Source organism: Temnothorax americanus, unplaced genomic scaffold (assembly GCF_048541705.1).
Source record: "Temnothorax americanus isolate GAGA-0224 unplaced genomic scaffold, ASM4854170v1 Scaffold49, whole genome shotgun sequence".
Classification (NCBI taxonomy): Eukaryota; Metazoa; Arthropoda; class Insecta; order Hymenoptera; family Formicidae; genus Temnothorax; species Temnothorax americanus.
In genome coordinates this window covers 443,013-466,636 of record NW_027509646.1, presented here as the reverse complement: position 1 = coordinate 466,636, position 23,624 = coordinate 443,013, and the positions used below count along the sequence as shown (strand labels likewise).

The 23,624-nt window shown below is 46.3% G+C and overlaps 1 protein-coding gene across 2 annotated transcripts in view; it reads left to right on the top strand.

Annotated features, from left to right (window-relative positions):
- Delta (neurogenic locus protein delta) overlaps window positions 1-18,299 on the top strand; it is a 29,458-nt gene extending 11,159 nt beyond the window's left edge. For both annotated transcript variants that reach the window (XM_077417406.1, XM_077417407.1), the window contains exons 3-6: window positions 1,041-1,104; window positions 4,416-4,667; window positions 11,032-11,092; window positions 14,074-18,299. In XM_077417406.1, the coding sequence (XP_077273532.1) occupies window positions 1,041-1,104; window positions 4,416-4,667; window positions 11,032-11,092; window positions 14,074-16,054 (2,358 nt within the window). In that variant the 3' untranslated portion in view covers window positions 16,055-18,299. The remainder of the gene's footprint in view (window positions 1-1,040; window positions 1,105-4,415; window positions 4,668-11,031; window positions 11,093-14,073) is intronic.
- Window positions 18,300-23,624: the final 5,325 nt, after the last annotated feature.

Here is a 23,624-nt window from a genome sequence, read left to right as displayed (position 1 = left end):
AACATCATTACGGTATTTACGAGCTGTCGTTTCGAGTATCTCTACTCGGTATCCCTCAGCCTTTAAATTACGTCGCTCGGAACGGCCATGTGTGTACAACGGGCACCCAAGTTTCCTGCGTTTCCCGTCACATTTGGGGGGGGGGGGGGGGGGCTGTTCCACGGTCGCTTTGGAACAGATTTCTTTTTTTAGACTCTTAACTTTCGAATTCGTAATTGAACGATATTTATTTTGTTAATTAAAAGCATATAGGACGAAAAGAAATTAGTCGAGCAAGTTAATCGACAATACAGGAACGTTTTTAAAAAATTACCGAACATTTCGTGAAATCGGGAGAATCAACGTAAATTGAGCTGGCAGAGACAAATTGGCTAACGACATTTCGTAGATGATTTATTTAGCGCAATTGATCGTAGTTTTCACATGTCAGGCGCACTTAGCACGCGCGCATGTGTATCTCAATGCGACGCGTGATTTACACGGAGGGTACCTCATGTGGTTATATGGAAGTTGACCCCTGTGGGGTTGCAATTTCCCTCGTGCCTGGACGATAACTCGAAAGGGGGTGATTTTCGCGCGTGTCGGCCCCCTTCCTGTCCTCTTTCGCGTTCTGCGGGTCCCCTCCCTGACCCCCCTCTCCCTTTACCAGTGACGCGTAACCGTTTCTCCTCGTTCGTTCTTGATGTGCACGCTCGTCGTTCCGCCGGCGGGCGGACGCGTGGCAACGCGTGGCAGGTGTGCACGTGACGCAGCACGTCGCAAAACGTTTAATTTGTTGTTAACCCTTTCACCACGGAAATATTTCCTCTAGCGTTACCGTTATATTTCGAAAGTGCGCACGGTCGAAAAATATGAATGACGCACCTTTTTAATTATCGGCATTAAACCTAATTACAAGACTTATTAATTTCGTCTGAAACTTTTCTTTGAATTCTCCTTTTGCTTTCCTAAACGATTATACGGCGGCAGTTTTTTTTTTTTTTTATTATTATTCTGATTAGAAACGCACGAGACTCACGTAACCTTTTTTCTGTTTACAGGGTACATTCTCGCTGATAGTGGAAGCTTATCACGATACGGACAACAGCACACATCAATCGGCCGGTGAGTGTAATTTCTTTTTTTCACTTTTTTAGATTCAGGTAAATCTTTACGAGAGTCGAGGAGATCGGCCGTTGTTCCGCGAACAATCGTCGCATTTTCATTGTTCTATTCAGTCTCTATTGCCGCTGGTCGTTCCTCGTTTGTAACTGCGCGTTATTACGGCAACGCGTCGCCGTTATGTCATACCGTTGTGTCGTCGACCAAGAGCTGCGGGAGAGAGAAAAGTGAGAGCAAAGAGAGGAGAGACGACGGATACCGGGTGGCGGTGGCGGCGGCGGCGGCACTAGTGTTTCCTTCCTGTGTAACCGTAGTACACTCATCTTCCATCGCGCTGAAAGTAACTTGACACCGAGTATATATACGAGCGCATCCAACGAGCCTAGCTTACAATCAGGAGAGCGTACCTTCCTTCTTTCGCATGATAATAACGACGGCGATAATTGGCCGTCTTTCCTGCGCACTACATGTGTCAACCGGCGACAGAGAAAAAAGATCGTAAAGCTGTATCTTGTTTTTGATTGAGGAAGTCAATGAAAATCAATAGTCTAGTCCACTTTCTTAAAAATTGGAGAAAAAATTAGTCTATAAGTTTAGACCGTTTAGAGAATTCAATTTAAATTAATTTCATGGGTTAAAAATTTTTATGTTATCTGAAATGAATTATTTATCAGGATATACTTAGAAAACGACTGGAGCTACATTGAGTCACGGTTGTCGAAACTGTGCGACCAAGAGGCTACCTGCTAAACTTGAGCGGAGGCGGAGGCGGAGCCGGTGGCGTTTCGGAAGTTCGAATCCGTCGCGTTCGGGTTTTACGATCCATTTCGCTAAATAATCGGCGCATTATTTTTTCGCGCAGAAACAGCGCGGCGGAGGCAAAACGCCGCTGGCTGCGTGCCAGCTCTTTCTCCTTCTTTCTCTCGAAGCTATACTTCTTCGGCAGCCGCTCGTTTCTGAATGAACAATAGAAAATGTCTGCTACGCGCCGGCGCTGCGCGTCATTAATGAATATCTTGAATCGGTCTGGCCTCGAGCACGCCGGGTGTTTACCGGGTGTATACGTGCGCGGACCGTGGTCAAGTAGAAACGAGCGGCAGCGATCTCTCATGGTATAGCCAATGTCCATCCTAATACGTCCGGGGGAAACAGCAGCAGGAAGTTGTAACTTTGCCGATACACGGTTGGTAGCGCGCAACGTAATCATCTTTCAGTGAATGTAAACGTGGATTAATTTTTTCCGCGACTACGCGTTGGAACGGCTCAACTCGACCCTGTTACATACTTACATCATATACGCGTACATCTTGCATACTCGTGTTCCGAAAGTCTCTGACATTTGTTAGGATTTAAAAAGTTCAAACAACTTCCTAAATATGTATATCTATTTAATGAAAATACCGATGGTACTGTGGTGATTATTTTGCTTAGAGATTTGTTGATTACATTATTTAGGACAGTTGTTTCTAAATAATTATGATTATAATGAATTATCTTTTTAATATAAATATACGTCTTTCCAAATCAATTCATTCTCGATTATGTTTTGCTCCCCGTATTTCAAGTAGCGGAGCTCTCTCAGAATCGAACTTGGAGCGATGTAGCGTGCGAACATCGGCGTTTTCGGAACTCGTAACAGCATCACCTGGGAAGATAGCCCAATAAACTGCCTCTCCCTCTTATAGATGTACTCGTCTCACTCTTCTCCCGTTTCTCCTTTCTCTCTTTCTCTCTTTCTTTCATTCTCGACTCCCGTTTCGCCGACTGCCACTTCCCTTCTGGGAAGAGAGGCTGATCTGACTCCCTCTTTAAGTATCCTCGGGCACGCCATCGATGAAAACCTTCGTCCTTTTGTTCCCTCCTTGCTTTTTCTTTTCTTCGCTCATTCGTTTCTTCGTTTCTTCGTTTCTTTCTTCTCGATGCGCGCGGTAAATAGAGAGAGAAAGAGAGTGCACCCAGTGGCGTGTGATCGAAGGATTTCTCTCATTGTCAGCAAATCGCGTTATCAGACGACAGCAATATCAATTGAGCCTTTTTGAGTTACAGAATTTTTTCGGTCCACAATACGAGAATTATATTAATAAAATATTTTAATTTTGCAATTAATATCATATATTAATAATGATATCTATAAGTTATTTTATTAATAAAGGAGTTACACATAAAAAAACATTTTATTAAAGGAACTTTTATTCTTGAAGTAACTTTAGTAATCGCGTTTTTAGATGCGTTTAATAATAATAATAATTTTGGAAAATATTGATATCGCGTAATTCTTTTTCTATGATAATGGAAGCACAGATTGCGGAAAACTTAAGAGTTTTTAAACTGTCGTTGTTCAAGTTATTATCATATACTCTCTTCATCCATCAGTGATAATTTTTGAATAATATTTTCGAATCATTGGGATTTGTTCGTGTCTCTTCACGGCTACGCTATTGATCTTACTATACGAGATAGACCGCAGGGGAATCGGTGGGCCCCGGTACGCTACCGGTTCGGCTGTGCGAGAGCGAGGCGCACTAACACGCGCGTGCACCGAAAACTGGTGCCGCGAGATGCAGGTTTTTCGGTAGGGCACCTGATCGTAGCCCCGGATCCTAATCTGTTGGAGCTATTACGATAATGCGCCCTGGTGTAAGGAAGGTTGTAGCCTCAGCTCGTTCGTTCGCTCATCCATTCGTTTACACGAAAGCGAGTAGAGACGCCGGACGAGAAGACGAACCAGAGGCGAAGACGAGACTGAAGTGAGAGAAAAAGAGAGGAACGGGATAAGAGAGAAGGAAAGGAAGAGAGAGGAAGGAAGGACGCCTCTTTCCCAGAGCCGCAACGTGGTATACTCGCTTACTCTCTTTGTGCCGGATGCGTGCCGCCAACAGAGTAGCAATAGCGGACGAACGTCCGGTCTGCCCCCCTCCTCTCTCTCTCTCTCTTTCTCTCTTTCTTCTCTCCCCTCTCTCCTCTCTCCCGGAGGCCGATGCACTTCGATCGCATCATTGGGTACCCGTAGCGGTGCACCTCGTCGCTCTGCCTCAGTGCTGATCGCGTCGACTAATTACTATCACATCGTGTCTCATTGTTACCTGATACGAACCCATCATTAATTTAGCGATTTACATTTTTTTTATCGGCATATCTGATGTATCTATGTTAATCACAGCGATACGATGTTTCTAAAGTAATATAAAAAATATATATACATATTTAATGCCTTACTTTGCAATTTAAGATACCATATAAGATTACTATAAGGAAGTTTGAATAGCTTGATATCGAAATTACTCAAACGAAACATGGTCTCATGGTTTTTTCAGAGAAAGTACTGATCACGCGGTTGACCACCCAGAAGTGGCTGGACGTCGGGCCAGACTGGACCGTGGACGAATACAAGAGCGCCCATTCGCAAATGAAGTATGAATATAGGGTGACTTGCGCGCCGCACTATTACGGCAAGGGTTGCGAGGACCTATGCCGGCCGAGAGATGACAACTTCGGCCACTATAGCTGCAGTCCGAGCGGCGAGCGCGTTTGCCTCACTGGCTGGAAAGGCGACTATTGCAACACCCGTAAGTACATTATGTTCATTATTCTGGCATTCATGACCGCACCGTATTTTAAGCGGTAGCGCGACACCCTGGCCGCTATTTATTTCCGCGTTCTCTATCACGACTGCACGCGCGCATCAGACATATCGTCTTATCTTTCTCAATTTGTATAATAATAACGATAATCATTTAGGCTAAAAAGAACCTACCAAGTAACGGCTAATCACTATTGATGAATGAATCGTGACGCGATTACGAAAGTTGTTAGAGAATTATTAAAGACTACTTGTTTTACGTTCTCTCAACGTAATCCCGCATTTCTTCCAAGGATTTTGCGATGCACGCGGTTATTAACAGGCAACGCTGCTGCCTCCGCGATCCCTACCGACGTCGAATATGCACGCTACCTCGGTAAACGACGATACTCTCGCGAATTGCCCGGCGCGGCTCGCCGAACGAACCGTTCCTCGCGTTCTCTCTCGCTCTTTACGTTCTTTCAAAGCCCGGTGTTTCGCCGCGCGAAGGAGAGGCCCGGTGTAGTCGGTGGTGGTGGTGGTGCGCTGCAGCGCGCGGCGGCACAGCCGAGACTTCGAAGCGTGCAGCAGCTTCCCACGCTTGGCTCGCGCGTGTGCGAGTATCTCCTCTCTTTCTCTCTTCCACTCCCTCTTTCGTGCGAGCTCTCTTTCTCTACTCTTACTGCAGCATCCCTCTCTTTTTCACTCTCGCGTACCTGCGAGCCGACCGCGACCTAATCCGTGTGCACGCGTAATGATCCGAGATTGTGTGAGCGAAAGAGGCAAGGGGGCGAAATCTGCCTTCGTGCGTGGCTCTCTCTCTTTCTCTTACGATCTACCTTTCTTTCTCTCATTCTTCTCTCTTTCATTCTCCTTTTCCGTCGAGACTCGGTCGAGACTCCGCGCGAGTCGGATGGAACGGTCGTGTCTGTTACCGGAGTCACAGTCGTCGATGTCGAAGCTCCTGGCCTCTGATGCGTACAGGTTCGTATCCGCACCTGGTGTCCGACTGCGTCTGACCTGTACGTACAAAGGTGCTTTTATTCACCAGAGGAAGGGACTTTTCATTCAAAGAATCCAGGACTCGTTTTCAGATTGTGTCGAATTGTTCGAACAGACAAAAGCTAGCCGTTGCTCTCCGACCACGCCAAGTGTCGTCGAATAACGTCTTCAGATTTCGCGAGGAATGTGAGAAAAAAATTCGGGAAAAAGCAATGTATCATTCTGTCTGTTTAATCCTGGAACTGGAGTTTGTATAACTTAAATTATGGTGTAGTAATCTTACGTGATCCCAAATCCCATATCATTTCAAAGTAGATAATCTATAACTTTCATTTTTGTGTAAAAGATAATATGAATATCATAAGCTGGTTTTCTATCTCGTTCATACGTTTTTACGCATAGAAAATATCTGTTCCAGCAATATTGAAGGTTATAACGTTGTTCAATCTTACGAGTTTAATGTATGAAGCGATACGTTACGTCTTGGATCATATTTCTCGAGGTTTCCACTTTCCCACGAGCTTTCTTCGTTTATGCCAATTCTCGGTTCCCGAATTCCATACTTTCTCGAATCCGATCGAAGTGAAAGATCGATCGTAGGCGAAGTCTCTCCGTGTGTGGGGGCCTCGTCGGTCCCCGGTCGTTGCACTCGACACCGAGTGCTCGGGGCCGCCGCGATCGACAAAGTTCGCGCGCCGATTACTAATGGACTACTTTTCATTTTGTAGATATTCTTCGACTATCGTTCGACGGGTCAGTTGTCCGAACAATTTTTTAGAACTTGTATCGCACTTTCCAATATTGGAAAAAGTTGGATTTAAGATAATTTTTAATACAACCAATGATCTTCATTGACATTTGACTTTTAATTCATATCGCACTTTTTCTGCTGGTAAAACAGACGAGACTGTAAAAAGAAAATCGATTTCGAAACGCGTTTACTAAAGTAATGATATGCAATAAACCTCGATTGTCCGCTACCGCAATATTTCACACGATTATGCAGCCTAACAAGACGCGGCAAAATCACTGTCGCGCTCTCGCTCGACGAGCAGTCGGCCGCGAAACGTCAGGAAATACGACGATATAAATCACGAACGGCAGACTCTCCTTCGGAACGAGTCTCGCGAGAACACAAAAGGACTTTCACTTCTTCGGAATCTGCTAAAACGGTCGTATCTCGCGTTCGATTTCGCTACTTCCGCGTTGTATCTTCCCGAATCTTAACAATGCATTTTTCTTCATTTTTTATATATTTTTTTCACGTATTTGTGTTAATGTTTTAGAGTACAGAAATTGTCGTACACAGAAATTTGATTATATCATTACGATACTGTAATCATAGATGGATTTACGTAAAAATTGTCACCTTCCGAAGAGATTAATGATGTCGTAAGTGCGTTAATATGATTTTTGCTTGCTCGGAGTCGCTTTATCATCTATTTTTTCTCATCCATTCGTCTAAGGTTTTGTACCCCCTCGTCTAATCTAAGTCGATATCCAGAAAGTACTTGTCATCGGACATTGTCGCGACCCAAATTGTCGCATTTTGCCGAACATGCACTTTCTCTGCAACGGCTTCGATCGCGTATGACGAAGGGTTAACTCGCTCTATCCCGTTAACCCCTTGGTGCGAGAGGGGTGCCTCGGTCGGTAGGTCGAGAATAGACGATCGGGCACGCCGCAAGCAGTCGAACTCTTTCGGGGGTGCCGATACGTAAGCGTTATATAGGGGTTGCTGGCGGGCGCGCAGAGAGAGCAGCTGCAACGCGCGAACGAGCCGGCCTGAGCGAGTTGGGCCCTGACAGCTGCATCGAGAGGACGGTGCTTTAACTAACAGCTGCCCTGTTACTCGCACTCGCAGTCCACGTACATTCCGGTTCCTCTATTCCCCTCTCTTTCCTCCGTCCCTTCTTATTCCCGCAGTTTTTGTTACCCCTCTGCGAGCAACGCAGCACTTTTCCGAATGTACCTTCGATGTCCCCTTTTATCTTTCGGTCTACCTGACGGAACTTTTCAAGTCGAATCGTACCAATTGTGATATAGGCTTAGCTTAGAGTGACCTAGACTTTAACGAGATCATCATTAAATAAAGCAGGCAGTAATAATAGCCTTTAGGGATATGCTATTCAATCGAAAATTCGTATTGGTTTTTACCTAAAAACTTGATCACAATACATGTAATTTCGATGAAAAGACTAATTCTTATAATCCTCTTATAAGTGATTTTACGAGTCAACGAAAATTTTGAATACTAAAATCTTGTTTATATTTTATATCCTATAGAAAAATTGTGGCGGTGTTCTTCTTTCATCTGACTTCTATAAGTAATCTCGTGGGCTACATTTAGCAGGTAGTGTGCCATAATACGGCAGGTATATATATATGTATATATATATATATATATATAGGCGTGGCAAAAGACGGTGACAATTATTCTCGCAGGAAGGAAAAGAAAGAGGTTTTGAGAAAGGAAAAGAAGGTGGACAGTGCTTTTTCACCAAGGGAGGTCGGTGCTGATGACCGTTTTGAAAGGAAATCTGTGGCCGTGGATAGAAAATCAATAAGTACGTTGCGGAACCAGAAAACTTCGGGGTGTACGGTGTATCAATGGGCTGTGTGGCTACGTATGTCTTTCTTTGTCTTTTTTTCTTTTTCTGTTCAGGACGTTTCAGACGTTAAAAGAACCGATGTGCAAAAGTCGGCAGATTCATTCAGAATGACATTTGCGAATATATTATATGTGTGTATGTTACCTGCTATTCAATATATATATGGTCTCAATATAGTATTCAATAGGCCCATTTACATGCAATAATTTTTTAAAACTTCATCACCTATATAGATTATTAATTTTGTGATTAATTGTTTGTTTTATGCAAATATCTAAACTAAGATTTGTCCCTATGTTTGAGTATTTAAAAAAATATTTTTAAAATTAAAGCGAACGATTTCTCAATTGCATCAACGTCCACAATTTTCAGAATGTAATTTTAATTAACCGTGAAAAATATGTGGTGAAGTAATAGTTAATATATAGCAAAATATAATAAGTAAATATTAATTAATTAATTAGGTCAGCTTGATGATATGAAAATGAAAACAAGCTAGTTAGTATTGTTTAATTATTAATTTCAATTGACAGTAAAATGTACAGATATTAAAATAGAAACGAATAATTGTTATTATTTCGTGTTATCGTTACCAGCTTGACCCAATAACCAGTTTCAATCGTTCACAGTGTTTCATAAAGCCCTGCGGGATGTATAATTTGCATTTCGTTGTATTATATATAAATATAATTTAATTGCTCGTTGTTTTGTTAAATGCTGGCTATATTCGAGAGCTCATATCAATATTCTGTTAGATACTCTACACAATGCTTAATTTGAGAAACGCATCGTTGAAATATCGTGTCGAATGAAATGCGGGAGGATCTTCGACGTCTTCTTCTCGGAACACTTTGGTCGGCTTGGAAGATCAGCGTTCCGCGGGAGGAGAACACACGGCGAATTTATAGCCCACCTCGCAAGGTTTTATCTCGAAAAATCGCAGCGGCCACAAATCGGTCGTAAATAATCCTCGAAGGGCAAGATTTGTCGCGGCTTACGAGATTTGTTTAGTCACTGGTTTCTCCCCGTCGCATCTCCTTCCTCTCGCCAGGGAGAAAAGGACCCTTCTTCCCTTTTCTTCTTCTTCGGCAACGGTATGGCGAAAAGGTGGTATACATGAGGGGAAGAGGATGAAGGAGAGAAGGAAATGGCGGAGGCAGGGAGGATCGCAGTGGAATCTCTGCGATTCGGTCGTTCGTCGACGATACACCGACGGCCGGCGAGGGCACGAGGAGAAGAGATCGCGGCGGCTCTGACGGCGGGGCTAAGGGGGGTCGTATCTCTCGTTCTCCGCTCTATAAATACCATACTCCTTAGCGCTCGGCCTGTGCCATGCTATACCGCGCTCTGCGCCGCGCCGCGCCGCGCCACACCGTGCCGTGCCGAAGTCCCGTCCGTCCGTCCGTCCGTCCATCCGACCGGCCATGGCGAGTAAGAGAGTCGGGCCGTTGCGCTCGGTGCCAAGGTCACATGGCCCTCGTGCTGCTGCCTAGCCCTGCTCGCCGGCCCTGCTTCGCGCCGAACCGTGTCGGAATCGTCGAACCGCCGCCCTCAACCCTTTCATTCACCGGCGTCGAGCGTATACCGGGATTTTTCTTTTCGATTTCCAACCTGGTTTTTTTAGTCTCGACGCCGTTGACAAAATCGTTATTTTTATCGAGCGTTTTATCAGACTGACGAAGTTCAATTAATCCCTGTGATAATAACAGCGGCATGATTGATGCTGTTCTAATGTTCTAACTTTCTTGCACAATACATTAGTATCCAGACATGAATTTTGGATTTAACGTTTTTCGAACCTGTCTGCTTGCGTTGATAACTGGCCACGCGAAATCGTGGTTGGTTATCGCGCTGTCGTGTCTCCCTGGAAGAGTTAACAAGGTGACGAAGAAGGAATCTAAACGGGTGAATCCATCGATTCCTCGCATACTTACACGCGGCGCGGAATACCAGCGATAGATCGCAAGGGTAATGAAATTGTGTCACGCATCGTTCGATGTGCGTCGTCTAGTTCGCGAATACCCCCCCCCCTTTCTCGTGAGGAAGGGGGAATTCGCGCTCTCGGTAGTTGGCCGGTAGCCATCGAGTTTACGTATGCGGCAGGTAAATTAGTCAACTAGGTACCGAGGCGATACGAGAAGCGAACGCTATACCGCACGTGATGCGTGTCGCTCGCCTCGCCTTTAAACGGCCCGCATCCGGGGTGCCGTTACACATGTCCCCTCAAATTCGACCGAGTCATTCTCGTTTGTGGTTTACTCGCCCGATAAACAAATGGAATACGCGTCTTTTGTGAGGTACCACCACCTGTTAATTCTTCCGTTTCCCGTATTAACGTTTTCAATTTTAATTATTATGACTAGCATTTTAGATATAAAAAAGGATAAAGTTTATCAAATTAAAAACATTTCATAATAAAAGTGCAAACGTAGAAATAAAGCTAGAAATACAAAAAAATAAATAATAAAACGCAATCTTCAGTCAGTCAGAGGTCAGTTGGACTATTCGGTTGTTGCGAACTTAATCACCGCTAATTACAGCATCACATGCTATAAACAATTACAGCACAGAAGTATTATATTTTATGTCCCGAAATGTAAAGAAGGACGAACTACCGTACGCGTGTATGCATCCCATCGGACGTATATTATCGTATATACACCGCATTCACCGCTCGCTCGTGCAGTCGTGAGGGACGCGATCGACCTCTCGCCGAGAGTTGCTTTAACCTCTTGGATTTTTTCTTACTCATTTCAGCCCGCTGCCTGCCCGGATGCGACGAGCAGCACGGACACTGCAATCGACCCAACGAATGCATGTGAGTATACATACGCCGGCATTCGCCTAATACTTGCACGTGCGCTTGTGGTGTGTGAGTGTGTGTGTGAGTGTGAGTGTGTGTGTGTGTGTGTGTGTGTGTGTGTGTGTGTGTGTGTGTGTGTGTGTGTGTGTGTGTGTGTGTGTTGGTGTGTGTGTGCATTGCGCCGCCCCATACAACCGCCAACTAAATTCCTGGGCCCCGACACGGTGCATCCACTCCTCTGTATGCACCGCCGCGGCGTATATGCATGTACGCGCGATAATAATTACGCGCATACCTATCGTAAATTATCGTTCGGCGCGGTTTCGAAAAGGTATACGCCAGCCAGCAGCTCATGGATCCACGTCACGATTTCAGTAACGCTGGTCCTACACAAAGTATCCTAGAATCGTTTCATTCTCCCTCGCGCGTATATCCCAGTGATATAAGTACAAGTCACATGCACGTACAAGAATTTTACATTTTTCTCGGTGAACGTCAAAATTAAATCTCTCGATTTTCTGTCACACTTCGCGATATTATTTCGATTCGACTCCGTTTAAATAGCCGCATAACAACAGGCAAAGGTCAAAGAACGCACTCGAACGCGTCTCGAACGTGGCGCGATATCCTCGCATCTGATGGCACAGAGTCGCAAAGAGAGGCGGAGGAGGAAGAGAAGATGAGAGAGAGAGAGAGAAAGAAGTCGTTCTCTCTCGTCTCTTTCAGAGAGACATTTAACCGAGTCCGATATACGCGCGAGATTTCCATAGCCGACCGGAGAGCCAATCCTCCTCCTCTACCTTCTCTTCTTCCTTCTTCTGTTCCCCTTCGCCCTCGTCGGTGCATGACCTATCCCCCGGTGGTAATTATGGCACAGTCGCGATTCTGTTGCGGCCTAGCCGCAAAGTAGAATGCGCGATCACGTGGACGCCGCTCGCCGGCGTTCTTTCGGGGAGTACACGTTCCTAGGAGTACACCTTCCACCTTCGTCTCTCGCGGTAACCAACGATCACGAGTAATCCGCGCGGTACAGTTCGGCTGACTTTCCAACCCCCTTTGGTCCCGTTTGCCTTCGTCTCGTCTCTTTCTTTACCACTACCTTCTGTCTCTCTACCCTGCCTCACGCCCCTCTCTCCTTCTCTCTCTTATTCTTCTTCTTAGTTCACGACGGTTTTTCTCTTTCACTCTCTCTTTTACTTTGTACATAGGACTTAATGGTATAGTCATGCAACGTCCACGGCTGCAGTTTTCCCTCTGCCGTCTCCTCCTTTTGCTTCTTCTTCGGCTCTTCGTTCATCTTTTTCTACCTGTCTCTCTTACCCTTCTCTCCCCATATCTTTATTCTCTCACTATCTCTTTCTGACCACGATAGTCACAGCGAGAGAGCGACTGTGTAGTGACGTATATACATGCGGATACATGCGATAGTGTGGGGCACCGTAAGCAGGCGCGCGCGAGCGCACGCACGCACACAGAGGAGGGTAACCTTTCCTTGACCCGCATACTGAACGGCTGTGCCGTGCCGAGGCTCGAACCGTGGGAACACACTACTCGACGACTCATCCCCCACCGCTCCGTCAGAATTCTACTTCCCCCCTTCTACTTTCCTCCTTACTCTTTACTCTTCTGCTCCCTCCGCGTCGCCGCGCCGTCCCTGTCGGTCCCGCGCATCTCCCTCTCTCTTCCGTGAACTCTTCCTCGCCGTTGTCCTTCTCCCGCTCTCTCTCTCTCTCTGTCTCTCTCGCATCCCAGGCCCCCTGTCCCCCACCCTTCAATGACTGCTTCTTCCCGTTCGCGCCACTTTCGGTCCCTTCTCTATCCCTTCTCTTTTTTTCTCAACGCGCTCGTGTGCGCTCTATGCACACATTGAAGCTGCTTCTTTGTATATGCATATGTGTTCGTAATGTGTGTACATTTCACAGGGCACACACATGTAGCATCTTCTTTTCATTTCACCTCTCGTTCTTTCGTTATTTCTGTCTGTCCTAGTCTCTCTTTCTCCTTCATACCTTCGTGAGGCATAACCCCCGCACGTAATGTAATGGCCGACCAGCGTATCATCCTCATCTCCTGGCATGCCACCCTCTCACCCTTCACCAGGCATTTCATTCTACCTCCCTCTCTTTCTCTTCTATCGGTTTTATCCACTTTTAAGATATTCCATGTCGTACGTTGCCACCCCCTCTTTTCTGTTTCTTGCCGGTTATCCTCCTCTCCGCGTACAAACCGCGAATCTTTTCTTCCTTCGCGACTCGACCGAGAAGTCCTCGTGCCATCTTTTTCTCTCTCGTCTTCCTGCCGCATATACACATACACATCATTCGGTGCGTCGTCGCCGACCTTTGTCCTTTCTTCGTTTTGTCTCTCTCTCTCTCTCTCTCTCTCTCTCTCTCTCTCTCTCTCTCTCTCTCTCTCCCCCCCTCTCTCTCTCTCTCTCTCTCTCTCTCTCTCTCTCTCTCTCTCTCTCTCTCTCTCCCCCTCTCGTCCTCTCGTAAGAGCTCTCCTCGTTCACGGGGTTTCGTCGATCCTCTTCTTGCACCCGTGACTGCCTTCTGTCCATCACCAGTGAAACTCTTCTCGAAACTCGTGACGGACGAAAGACAGAAGAGGGTGGGAGGGACTCGAATATCGAAGTACGCAGACCCAAACTTCGTTTCACGATTGGATCTCTGTCAAAACACGGCCACGATGGTCTAACCAGACCTAATAATACCAACGCGTGGGTCATCCATCCAAGCGCCAATCTCGCTGGGCACTGTCCTGACAGGATCCGATAATATATACAGCTAGTAGGGAGAGAATGATTTATCTCCGAGGATGATTCAGCTTTCGTGGAAACCGTGACATATCTTCGTCATCCATTTACTCTGCCGGTGGTATCCAACTGTAGATAGATATGATACGTGTCAGCCTTTTGATTTGTTTCTTATTTTAACGTAATCGCGCGCGAGCATCCGAGCATCGCTAAAGAGCCATGTCCTGTCGTATTGTTGCAGATGTCACAACGGCTGGAAGGGCTCACTGTGCAATCAGTGCGTTCGATACCCGGGCTGCCTCCACGGTACCTGCCAAAAGCCCTGGGAATGCGCTTGCGACGAAGGCTGGGGCGGACTGTTCTGCAACCAAGATCTCAACTATTGCACGAATCATAAGCCGTGCATGAACGGCGGCACCTGCTTCAACACCGGCCAGGGCTCATACACCTGCTCGTGCCCGTCAGGCTTCACCGGCACGGAGTGCCAGACGCCGCTCTTCGACTGTCATTCGAAGCCCTGCCTGAACGGCGGTACCTGCACGATGACGGAGTCGCCGTCTGTGAGCTACGTGAACGGCAATGGCACCGAGTTATCGTCGTACTCTAGACAGCAACATCGCCGTGGCTATCGTTGCACCTGTCCACCCGGTTGGCGCGGTCGACACTGCGAGATCACGACGCGATCTTGCCGGGACTCGCCTTGCCGACACGGTGCCACCTGCGAGGACGACTCTCTGCGCGGCTACGTGTGCCGCTGCCCGCCCGGCTACACCGGTACCGACTGCGAATCGCAGGTCGACGAATGCTCGCCGAATCCCTGCGCGAACAACGGCACCTGCACGAACCATATCAACGGTTACCGATGCACGTGCCTCGCCGGCTTCACCGGCGAGCGCTGCGAGATCAACGTGGATGACTGTCAGGGCGATCCGTGCCTGAACGGCGGCACCTGCAAGGACCAGGTGAACAGCTTCCGCTGTCAATGTATACCGGGTTACGTCGGCAGGCTCTGCCAGGACAAGGTAGACTACTGCCTGGCGAAACCGTGCGCGAACGGAGGCAGATGCACTTCTGGGACCAACGACTATCATTGCACGTGCAAACCCGGTTTCACCGGCAAGGACTGCAGCGTCGATGTGGACGAATGCCGGAGCGCACCGTGTCAGAATGGCGGTATATGCCGGAACCGCGTCAATGGATTCTTGTGCGAATGTCCGAACGATTGGCACGGCGACACTTGCAGCGACAAAGCCGGCGTTGCAGTGGTACCGCCGATCGCATCACCGTCCGCGCCCGCGAACGTGCCGCTGGCGGAACCGTCCTCGGGGAACAACCATTGGCCCGGAAATTTATCGAAGCACGTCGCCTCCAGAAAGACCAGCTTGACTACGGAACATCTCGTAATGATCGCGACTCTTTCCACCGCAGTACCGGCCTTTGCGCTGTTCGCCGCGGTCGCGGTGATGTGCATGAAGAGACGACAGAAGCGGGAGCAAGCAAAGGCAGACGAGGAAGCGAGGCTACAGAACGAGAGGAACGCGGTGCACAGCAGCATGAGCAAACGCAGCGCCAGTACCATCGGCGTCGGAAGCAATGGCATTGGCAGCGTCGGCGTTCTCCTCGGCAGCGCCGGTAGCGGCCTGATCGGCACTGGCGGCGGTAGCGTTTGCGCCTTAGGCACCGGCGACGCGCACATGATTAAAAACACCTGGACAGCTAGTAAAAGTGTCAACAATGTGGCGTCGGCGGCGTCGCGACAGGACGACCTAGACTCGTCGTTCCAGACTGATGTGACGTTGGATAGTTCGTGTTCGGGTTATAAGCCAGAGCCAGTGCTGCAAGACGGTCGGACAACAAGGACGACGAAACAGCTCAACACGGAGGCGGCAGCCCACCGGGCGTCCGCGCACCTCTTCCAGAAGGAGAAGGACTGTCTCGGCTTAGGCTTCGGTATCGGGGTCCTGGAGAGTGCCAAAAGGTCGTCCGTATTTGCCTCTGGCAATGCGGCGGACAGTTGTTGCGCCGCGGAAGCCGCGCTGATGAAGAGGCCGACGACGATATCGGAAGCCAACGGCGCCGGTGTCGTCAGTAGTGGTAGTAGTGGTCCACCGGGAAGCGGTGGCGGTGCCACGGACAACAGCAATTGCGGTGTGTACGTGATAGACGATCATTACGTCAGGCACGACGCCACGCTGGCGGCGACGCTCGCGACGGAAGTGTAGTAGACTTCGGGATGTTGGATTCCCCCTACTTAGAGTGATAGAGAGAAAGAGAGAAAGAGTGCGTGAGAGAAAAAGAGAAATAGAGCCAGTGCGTGTGCGTGTGCGTGTGCGAATCGTGGATCTTGTTTTCTCCGTGCGCGTAAATTGACAGACCACCCCGTTCGATTTCCTTCGATTTTTCTCTAGCGGCGCCACCGCGATATATACCCTCCGGGACGGCGACGCCTTTGTCTCGGATGCCCCTCCGGGTGTTTATTTCTTTTTTTCTTTATATATATATATATATATATATATAAATTTTTATTACATCTTTTTGCGAAGTACTTGTGCATGAGCATTGGCGCCGCTAGTCGCCGGTGGGACTCCGCGATTGAATCATCGTTTCGGGGAGAAATACGCGTTGCATCGGCCAATTTTACCATCCACGGGTGTGTCGTCCCTATTATACTGGTACGAGAGCGATGTCGGACTGACCGAAGACGTTCGATCGGGGCTGATCGAGAGAGGCGACAGAGACAAGGAGAAGAATTAACGCGATGCTGTGGGGGTCGGCCGGTTACCTCGGGCAGCCGCCGACCCATCCTTAGGTATTAATATTATATCGTGCTCGAAAGTGAAACTCTGTACAGAACTAATTTATTATTATTGTTATTTACTTATTGTATTACTGATTGCTATTAATTATTATTATTATTATTAATATTATTACATCGTGTCGCATTATCATTGTTCTCGGTATTAGTTCTTTTTCGAATTTGCGTGATCGAGCTGCCGACCGGGGCAAGAATACGACAGCGAAAGATCTTTTGTGTATATTATTCGTGTGCGTGTGAAAATGGATGAGCATGTGTATGTGTGATTGCGAGCGAGAAAGTTTAACGACGGATTAGCATCTTTGGAACGACGTCGTCTTTTCGTATTCGGAATTGATGTTTCGTGTAACATCGCTTCTTTTTTCCTTTTTTTTTTTTTTACAAAGCATTTCTTTTCTCAGAAAAAAAATACCGACGCATGAACTTCCGCTTGTAACAGTGACCGCAATGACGTCTAGCGATGAAAAGCATAAAGATTATTATTTATAATGACACTTTAAAGGAAACGTTCCCTCGACCTTTTAGGATTCTCCATTTCAGAGATAACCCTGATTGGTCGAGGAATGATCCTTTAAACTTCCGTTTGCACGCCAATTTTCAACCGGCTCAAAGGAACGTTTGGAAGGAAGGATGGAAGCGACGCATGACTCTTAACAAAGTTCCGTCCTCTTAATCAGAAAACGTCGTCATTCCATCGCGATAATTCGAATAAACTTAATATGTGAAAATTGAACGACGCGATAGTTAGGCAGATAGTTTTCGTAGAAAAAGATAAATAAATATCGAGTAATTGCAAGAAGAGAAAGCCCGTTCATGCGAAGCCTGTAAATTCTTTGACATATTTTCATCGAATTCAACCCAACTTGTATCTAGGGGAATATGATAGTGAAAAATTTATTGATTAATTTGAAAAATTCCAAAGAAATCGCGTAGCGTTGGCTTTACTTCGTTGAAAAAAAATCATCAATTTTCTACGAATCCTATAATTACTACACAAACGACATGTACCGTTCGACGAGACATTGTTTGCGCTACGTACGACTGAAAAGACGAACGGATGTGTATAAATTATGCAGATATCTATATATATATATATATATATATATATATATATAGAGATAGAGATAGATATATATATATAAATAAAGAAAAATAAATATATATAAATGAACAATGAAGTGAGAGATAATAGATATCCGGCATCGTCAACAGCGTTTCGACGACGATGCGATTTGTTCCGAAGTGATTTGGCATCGAAATCGGCTAAAGAGGCGATTCGAAGAGAACGTCGGATTGAATTCTCATCGATTACATCTAATCGTAGCGCAAACTTCTCTTCCCGAACGCGATTATCTCGCAGAGATGTCTAAAAGATAATTCGGACATTCGAAAGTTCAGCACTTCTTTAAAAGAGAACATTCTAATCTTTCAGATGTCTTTTTCTTAGATATCTTGTGGATTCTCGCATTGTCTCTTTCTAGGATTCATACTTCCGGAAAGCGATGAGGAACCGGCGTTTGAACTGCGATTAAAATTAAGAGATTTCGGCGGATTCGGTCGTCTCTTCCGCGTTTATTCGCGCCAGACGGACGAATCCGTGAAATAATCAAATCGTGTTGTCCGCGTTCATTTGTGTGAAAAAAAAAAACAAATCTAGAGAGATCAGGAAACAAGAAACAATTCGGTTTTTACAGAACTTCCATCATTTTCACCGCCATTAGCCGCGCTTATTTCGATGGAACGCTCGCTGACTTCGCCCATGAATGCGTGATAGATAAGTGACGATTATTGTATGTTGATGCTGCACGGTCGATTATGACAATTATTTATTTATGACGGCTGATGACGATTTTACACGGCGTAAAAAAAATAAATAAATGGCGATTAGTACGCCGATGACAGTGATGACGATATTATCGCTTTAAAAACGCGCGTGTGTAATGTACGAAGAGAAAAAGAGTGAGTGAGAGAGTGGACGAGTGAAAGAGAGGGAGAGAATTGTAGCGAACAAAGATTCGATGATGTTCCTGTTACGAAATAATGATAATTAAATAAACGAAATGCAAGTACCGACTAAGTCAGGTTTATTTTCGGGTCTCGTTCGCGCGCGGTGGCGCAAACAGGGTGTTTCTTTTGCGTTGTGATGATGATTATGTGACCGTCATGTGTACCGTAATCGGTAACGCTTTATTTTAGATAACAGCGACCATATACGCGCGCGCGCGCGCGCGCGCGATGACATTTGCGGCTCGATCAAAGAATCGCGATGAATCCAATCCCCATCTGGCTTCCATCTTCCAATCCTTTCCTTCACCCCCGTTGAGCCCCCGACGGCCGCCGTCGCGCGCGTACAGACTCCAAATTAACGAGAAACACGTGCGTGTAAATGCGAGATTATATTGTACGAATTACGATGTGTAATAAAGCTGTTGTCATTTTTTGTACTTACACTCCTTCGGACAATTTGATACGTTTCGCTATCGTTGAACAGTCTCCATCATTCCCATCCGTCTATCCCCTTGTCCCGCTCCCAATTAGATTCTTTCAACGACGTTTAAAAGACTTTCGAATTAGAATTAATTTTTTTCGTACTAGCGATGCGTATTCGCGAGAAAAAGGAAAATAGTGTTTTCCGCTGATAGTGGCCTTTCGTTCGCGACGAGGCATTGACGAAGATTGTAAAGACTATCCCGCAGGCGTACCATACCCCGTTTTTGTATAAAACAGAAAGAAGATAATATGCACACACAGCGTATACATACACTGACATACACGCGGCACATCTGTATATTTGTAGTAGGACTATACAATTGCGATTATTATTAATTATTAATATTATTATTAATATGAAACGTGTAAATAGATGAATTGTCAATATAACGATGTCACGCAAACGACACAGTGGACGATTAATAATGATACATTAAAAAATGAGCTGTCGTATTTCTCGTCTCTCCTGCTTCCTTTTTAATCTCGTTCGTTTCGAGGCCAGGCCGATACCGGCTCGTCGCTATTTCTGTGTTCGTCGTCGTCGCACGAGCGGCGCTTAAGGAGGCAGGATACGAAATAAATCGCACGACGACAAAGGCTGCGGCGCGGCGTCGGTGTGCCAGCATTGCACTCACGAGAGCTCGGGATGGAAAGCTCGCGTTGCTGCCGCTTGTGGGAAGATCGACGGGAGAAAGGACTCGGTTAAACGGCGACGACGTCGAACGAATCAAAGTCGCGAAGAGAAAATCGCATCATCGCGGAATGATGCGAGAGAGATATCGCCATACAACTTTATGACAAGCCGTACAACTTTATGTAACTGTGTAACTGCTCGCGCTGCCCATCTCGGATTCGATATTTCGCTATTGCGCGCGTCGTCTCTTCCGGATGCGAGATGCGAGGGATTGAAACTGGTCCTGCTGTTTAACGATGATGCGTACCATCCTTCAGTAATCAACGCGAAAAGTATTAAACTTAAAAAGAAATTTATTAATACAAAGAAATCGTATAGTTGGAAAAATAAGTAGATATCGATTCTATTAATTATAATATATCCAAGTTCTGACAATTTCCAAAGAAAGATGACTTTTACAGAGCTTAGGTAATGCCGATTCCGAAACGCGATAGTTGATATACGAGGACAAGAGAAACATGGTGAAATTGTATGTGTCACACCCGTATAATCTTAATAACGAAGTATTTCTCGTGCATTCTTGCGCGTAAAACACGGAGCGTTTGTAAACATCAGGCGACGCACTGCCGTGATCGTTGCCTGCTAATTGCGAACGTTAAAGCACCTGTTCATTCGTATATGCGTACAAGTGTGAGAAGGGTATTGCTTAACCCATTTTCTTAATGGCAACGGAAGAGTCCAAACTGTCGTTCCTCGTAGCGTTTTAATTTCAACAAATAAAATAATTTTCATCTCACGTATTATTACACGATATGTCGATATACATATTTTAGCCTCGAGTAAATAATTTCCGATTCGATATTATCTTACGCATCACGCGAGGTATTTTAATTGAAAATAAATAAATAATTGTGTAATGATAAGAGGAATTATATGATCATTATTAGAATGCGACGAGAAGATCCCTTCATGACGATCTCGTTGCCCATCTTCGTGGTAAAAGGGTTCGAGTAATCAAGCTCGGAAGGATCGTGCATTCGGTACACCACGGACAGAAACCGGGGAACCTCGTGAAAACCGTCGAGAGTCCATCGGCCGAGAGCTACCCACGACTCATCGTGTCGTTATATACGCGATGGTTATTACCGCTGCTGCCGTTGCCGCTGCTGCAAACCCATTACGATTGCCGTGGCATTCTTCATGTTTGTCTTACCTCTCTTTCTCTCCCTCCTGCATCTTCCTACACACCCTGGCTCGTCCTGTCTTCCGATGACAACGCTCTATATCCAGTCTCATCGACTTTGCTCGTTTTAGCCTCGTTCTCATCTATCCCTCCTTAATTCCCTCTGGCAGAAGAGGTGACTGGATACTTAGCCGCCGTTGATCGCGATTCATCTCGCGAAATTTATATAGTTTGTTATGAGCGAATGCGAGTAACGATTTCGCTGATGCTGGTCACGATTGACTTGAAACTCGAGCACCGCGTCTCTTCTTCTAGGAGGTGTATTAAAGAGACGCCAATTTGCGAAATCGTTGCTCGTTTTGTTCATCTTGTTGGTCGATGAATGTTTATGAATTGATGCTATACATATATGCGGTTAAGAGTTGTTGTAGAAGAGAGAGCGATTTTTAATAAACAGAGTAAAGATAAAAATGTTCTCGTATTAACAAATTTAAAATTATAATATTTTACGTCCAAGAATCGCGACTGATAAAATGGATACGAAAACCGTGCGGTATATATTTGGAGTTTATCTCATCGCGTAGAGGCGCGATGTCTCTTCCAATCTATCGAAAAGCAACGAGGCGAAAGCGCCGAATTACGGTAGGAAGGGAACCGACAGACCGTCGCAAACTGTCGCCATCGATCAGGGATAGGGTTACGACCGGCCCTTCGCGATCCCCGTCGCGCTTCAACGACCACGAAAACTAACCATATACCGACGCCAACCACATCCACACACCATCGACATCATCCATATCGTAGGACAGAATTTGGCGCCTCCGTCCGATCGGAACCAACGACCTGAAAAATTACTTCGTGTCATACATGCTGATAGCTGTCAACGGACATTGTCGTCGAAATTATTGCGTTTGTCTTTGCCTTTTTTAGGTGGGACCTCCGCGCGAATCGATACGAAATTTATCTCTAGTTTCAACAGTTATTTAAGAATTTCTTCGGTTATATCGAAAACTTAGTCTAGAGTTCTAGAGCAATACACGTCATTTTGCAGTGGAAGAAATTCGATCAAATTTGTAAGATCGGGTACCAATAAAACAACATCCTAGATCAAACTACGTAAGTATAAAAATATTCTCGCAAATTTATATGTACATCATGTTGAATTAAATTGATAGAAAAAGATTCCGTATAATTCCAGTGGCACGAGAGAGATTTTGCATAGTATCTTAAAAATATATTTTCTAATATTACGTATTATTCGTTTCAGGCGGAAGCGGCTCGTTTTCTTCGTAAGCTGAACCCACAGTTGGTTTAAATCCGTCGCTCCATCGATGCATTCATTCTAGGTGAAGATGAGGCAAGACAAGAGTCGGAGGCGAAGAGAAGAGGAGGATATATATTATGCTCGGTGCCTCACGTGCTCGTAAACTCAGCACTCGGCGATGTGCACCAAAGCGGAGGGCAAGTGAAAGTCCTTCGAAAGACATACGGAATCGAAAGAGAGAGAGAGACGAGTTTACCGCGTACGCGTGTGCGCGAGCGCGTGGCCTCTTACTTTTTCGCACTTGTGCGTCACGCCGCGCCGCGGCAATACGCACGCGTGTGCGGTGCACGTTGCGTTCTCTCGAACTTGCGCGACCCGCGCACGCGAGAAAAAAACGAGCCGCTGCTCTTTTTTTCCTCCCCGAGTACAACCTCAGCTGCGAGTAGTTTACTTAACGGTCCGTATATAGCGGTAGTAAAATGTTAAATTATTTAAGAAGAAAGTTGCAAATATAAACGAAGAGAAAATAATAATGCGAGTGAACTCTGCGTGATCTTTCAGTTTTGATATTTTCTTATCCACAATGTGAGCGATAACTATATCGATGTGCGCAGTACTCCCGGAGAAGATGCGGGCAGAGCGGCAAGATTTTCTCATTGGGAAATAATCGGCTTGAATTTTCACCCTGGCCCCCCGAGGCCCGAGGCCGCATCCAGAAGGGACTAGTCTTATTAACTATAGCAACGGCGATTTCCTCGAGTCTAATCGTCGCCGGATCGACGTAATACCTACGTAACACGCACGCACGATCTGGATGGAGCTGCTGCTGCTGCTGCATCGCACCCAGGTCGCGTTATGAGTTACGAGGCGCATCCCGCGGCATAATCGAGTTAAACGAGCGCGCATAAAAAACAAAACGGGAGCAGCGGCAGTAGCCTCCTCTTTCTCCTCTTCTCTCCTCCCTCCCGGTTCGGGATCGGGAACGCCATGCGAAACCGTAGGGTCGGTACCGGCGAAAAAATTAATTGGGCGGATGTAATCCGACGATTCCCACGATTCGACTATGGTACCGGGCGGCAATCTCTCTCTCTCTCGCTCTCTCTTTCTCTCGCTGCGTGTGCAGGTGGCGGACGATGTAACGTACGAATCGACGATCCGGTCCATTATCGTCGCTTGCTCGTTCGCTCGCGCAAATCGCTTACTCGTACCTCGGGCCTTTTTAAGGCCGATCGAGCCGGACCCGCTCGCTGATTGTCCGTATGTTGTGTTTTGATCGACAAACGGAAATCCGCGCTGTCGCCGGTCGTTCGACATTCGATAGCTTCGCTGTCCCACGATACCACGGACGAATCGTATGTACATACAGCACGAATATCTTTCCGACTCCGATATCTCTAAATCATTTT